The following is a 3,738-nucleotide window of genomic DNA, read 5'->3' as shown; positions in this document are numbered from 1 at the left end:
TGAATCATAGAATGGGTTGGGTTGGGTTAGATGACCTTTAAGATCATCTAGTTACAACCCCCTGCATGGGCAGGGACACCTCCCACTACACCAGGTTGCTCCAAGCCCCATCCAGCCTGACCTTGAACACTCCCAGGGATGGGGCAGCCACAACTTCCCTGGACAACCTGTGCCAGTGTCTCACCACCTTCACACTAAAGAATTTCTTCCTAACGTCTAACATAAATCTTCACTCTTCCATCTTAAAGCCATTCTCCCTTGTTCTATCACTCCATGCCCTTATAAAAATTTCCTCCCCACACATGCCACAGGTTTCTGCTGAGGAATCAGTACGGGGCAGCTCAGCTGAGCACCTTTGGAAATGGAAATTGTTCATACTGGGATGGGATGCAAGCAAAGGCAGTGGCAACCAGAAAAGTCACCACTGGATGTGACAAGGCAAAGAAAGGAGAGAAACACTAAAGAGACCTGCACCCTGGACATGGGCACCTGCATTGGGAAGAGCTGGGGAACAAATTCCCAAGACTGGCAGCCAGAAACACCATCCCCATGTCAGGCTGGGGCAGGCAGGTGCTGGGGAGCCAGCACTGGGCTGGGGAAACACAGATGCAGGAGCTGAATGGGAGCACAGTCAGCCTGAACTATTTTTAACTGGTGCAGAGGAAGCTTTTACTTTTCATTACAAAGGGGAGACAAAGTGTCCATCAGTTGAGCTGGATTTATTCACTCGACGGGTGGGTATTGAAGCCTGTAAAGCCCCCAGCCCCGGCCTGAGTGACCAGCAGCTCTAATCCCCCCCTTAGCTGCTCACAGCTGCACGGGGTCAAAGAGCACAACAGCTGAAATGCACTTTTGATACGTACAGTTTCCATTGCCCCAACCTCCCCTGGGGGTCTCTGCTGTGTGATTTCCCTGAAAGCCAAGCAGGGAGATCCACTGCTGGTATAAACAAGCACCAACCCAGCAAGATCCCCTACGTTTAGCTCAGCACAGCTAAATAAACAGTGCAGAAGTATCACAAGGAGGTACTGGAAGCTGGATCTGGTGGTCCCCCAATGCCACTTTGGTCTCCCAGAGCAAAATCTGTGGATTTGGCAGCAGCAGTGCCTTTACTTGCCAAATATATTGCTTGGAGCACTGGGGAGCCTGTGGGCTGGCAGAGAGGAGGTAGAGCTGGGACAGGGGCTCTACGCCTTCCTCTTCTTACCCAGTCAGAGTTACAGCTCTGCAACCTAATTGTAAGATAATTTATTTTCTCTTAAGCATCAGTTCCTGCTGCCGTTACCAAATATATATTTACACACCACCATTCCCAACTTCCTCCCCAAAACAGCAGCAGTGAGAAAACAGCTGCTCACAGGGCATCCTGAGGAGTGGGATGTGTCACTGTCCAGACGGCCACGCAGCAGCTCAAACTTTGTACCCTGGTGGTCAGCCAGCTGGTGAAGGGAAAGGTCTCAGCCAGCTACCAAACCCCCTCCATCCATCTCCCAAAGAAGCCACTTGTGCATCTGCTGCTGTATGCTCATACTGTGTGCCTTGGATGAATCCACAGGAGATGCAAGCAACGACACGTGTCCTGTCCATCCTGACCTAAAGAGACTCTTTAAAATGTTCTCAGCTACTGGCAAAAGCAAGTAGCCTCATAAAACAAGGTTTGGCACTAAAACAGCTCTCCAAGTTCCACTTTTGCAAATATATATGCACATCCAGAACATGCACACACTTAAATGCAGGTTATTCCTCACTGCCAAGGAAGTATTTATTAAAATCCTACATTCATTACACAAACTACAACCCCACAGAGGGACTCAGAAGTCACTAAGAATGACCATCGTTGGGCTTCTCATCCTAAAAACATACTTATTTAAGGGAGGATTTCCTGGAGGGTGAACTACTTGCTGTGGCCTCCCTTGAGAGGAGAAAGAGGCATTTCATTCAGCTTGCTCAGAAGTAGGTGCTGGCGTCACTCAGATGAACTGTGCCCTCAAGAGTCTATTTTTCCCCAGCTGCTACAAAGACAGCTCAGGGTGATTAGTTCAGAAGTAGATGTTTGTGCTGCTGTGTGGAGTCAGGCAAGAAAAAACCCTGTCTGTCATGGTCCAGGCACTGCTCTCACTGCATGGGATGAACACAGAAGTCAAAAAGCAAATCCCTGCTCCTGAACACTTCAGCTGGAGTTTAAGTACCGAGTCACGGGAGAGCAAACCCAGGAATGACCTGGGTGGAGTAGGACAGGATCACAAGCACTATTTGTTTCCCACCTATTGCTGGTGGATAACCAGCTTTGCTCAGGTCCACAGGAAGCTAAAGAGCTAACACAGAGGTCAGCTCTGAGAACACTTCAGCATCTCCCCACCAGTGTGTTACTTTGCCAGTGATACCACCAAAGGACCAGGAAAACCAGGGATGCAGGATGCTGCTCTGAGTTCACAAACGTGTGCAAATGGCATGGGACTGTCGTGGGACTTCAAAACAAGCAATGGAGAACAAATAAATCCCTTACCCGATTGTCCTCTTGAATCTCCCAGTCACTGGAGAAGCTCAGCACATGCTGTGCCTGCGAGCAGTTAGAAAACTGGAAAAGGCTGGCAAACATCCTTCTGTTCTCCTGGGTGTCCGGGAAAATCGCCTCCTGGAAGTTGACCCCGTGCGGCAGGAGGATGTAGTTCTCATCCATTCTGAAACACAAAGGGCACGGGCAGCTCCCTGTGAGGCTGAACAGCACCTTCTCTCCTGCAGAAGCCACCTGCTGTACCTCAGCCTGGCTCAACAAGTGCCACCAGGGTCACACAGGCAGGCTCCCAGCCAGCACCTGCCCCTCAGCTCTCCTGGCACTTACTGCCAAGACAGCAATTTCCACCTGGGAGGACTGGACCAGGGAGCAACAGTAAGGACCTAACAGACTCCTACCACCCTGCAGACACAAAATGAACACCCACGAATGGGGCAAATCTATATTTTGGCCCCTGATTCCTCCTGAATTTGCATTGCCTTGCCCGGTGTTTAAGTCGTCCTTTGAGCAGCCAGTAAATGACTTGTGTAGAAAGTGCCTGAAGGTATTGCCCCGGGCTGAGCACCAAACTGTGTTTCCCTGTGCACCCAGTGTAAGAATTTACCAAGCATTTCAAAACAAGCCACTGAGCAGCGTTTTGCAAACGCTCTTGGATTGAAAGGTCACGCCGATGGCTCTGTGCCCACATTGTGGTTTACTTTCTTATTCTTTCGATGAGCCCGAAGTCAGGGTTTGGCTGGGACTCGGGAGAGCCGAGAGAAAGCTCCTGGGTGAGCATCTGGGGATGGGTTTTAACCTCCCACACCGAGCTTCGGCAAACAGGCCCTGGCCCCTCTCCAGCGCCGTGACCGTCCCGCTGCAAGAACAAAAAAGCAGCAGCACCCAGGAGCTACTCAGCAGCAGCTCCTCGTACATCTGCTGCCCTGCAATGCTGGCAGGGTATGGATAGATCTAGGGTGGGGTTTTTTTCCCGCTGAGTGGACGCGCCAAGGAGCAGGAGCTGCGGGCAGCGGGACGGAGCCAGGACCCAACTCCCCGGGGCAGGAGCGGACGCCCATCCCTCCCCCCCCGGCCACGGAGATGCCCCGAAGCCGGGATTCCAACCCCTTCCTTTCCGGAACCCCCTCAATCCCGGGACTCACCGGAGGAAGAAGAAATAAGCGTAGCCCTGCATGACCGTGTGCGAGTGGCAGGAGAAGTAGCCGAGGCCGGTGAGGTTGAGG

General features: G+C 51.8%; 1 protein-coding gene across 1 annotated transcript in view; it reads right to left on the bottom strand.

The window, feature by feature from the left end:
- Positions 1–3,731, bottom strand: part of CCDC3 (coiled-coil domain containing 3) — a 39,000-nt gene extending 35,269 nt beyond the window's left edge. Inside the window, exons 1-2 of the mRNA XM_010001266.1 lie at positions 3,658–3,731; positions 2,507–2,681 (exon numbers count right to left, since the gene is read on the bottom strand). Coding sequence (XP_009999568.1) covers positions 2,507–2,681; positions 3,658–3,689 — 207 coding nt within the window. The 5' untranslated portion in view covers positions 3,690–3,731. The remainder of the gene's footprint in view (positions 1–2,506; positions 2,682–3,657) is intronic.
- Between the last annotated feature and the right edge of the window lie 7 nt (positions 3,732–3,738).

This window comes from Chaetura pelagica, unplaced genomic scaffold (assembly GCF_000747805.2).
Source record: "Chaetura pelagica isolate M959 unplaced genomic scaffold, ChaPel_1.0 scaffold66, whole genome shotgun sequence".
Taxonomy (NCBI): domain Eukaryota; kingdom Metazoa; phylum Chordata; class Aves; order Apodiformes; family Apodidae; genus Chaetura; species Chaetura pelagica.
The sequence above is the reverse complement of the archived record's forward strand: the minus strand, read 5'-3'. Positions and strand labels throughout refer to the sequence as shown.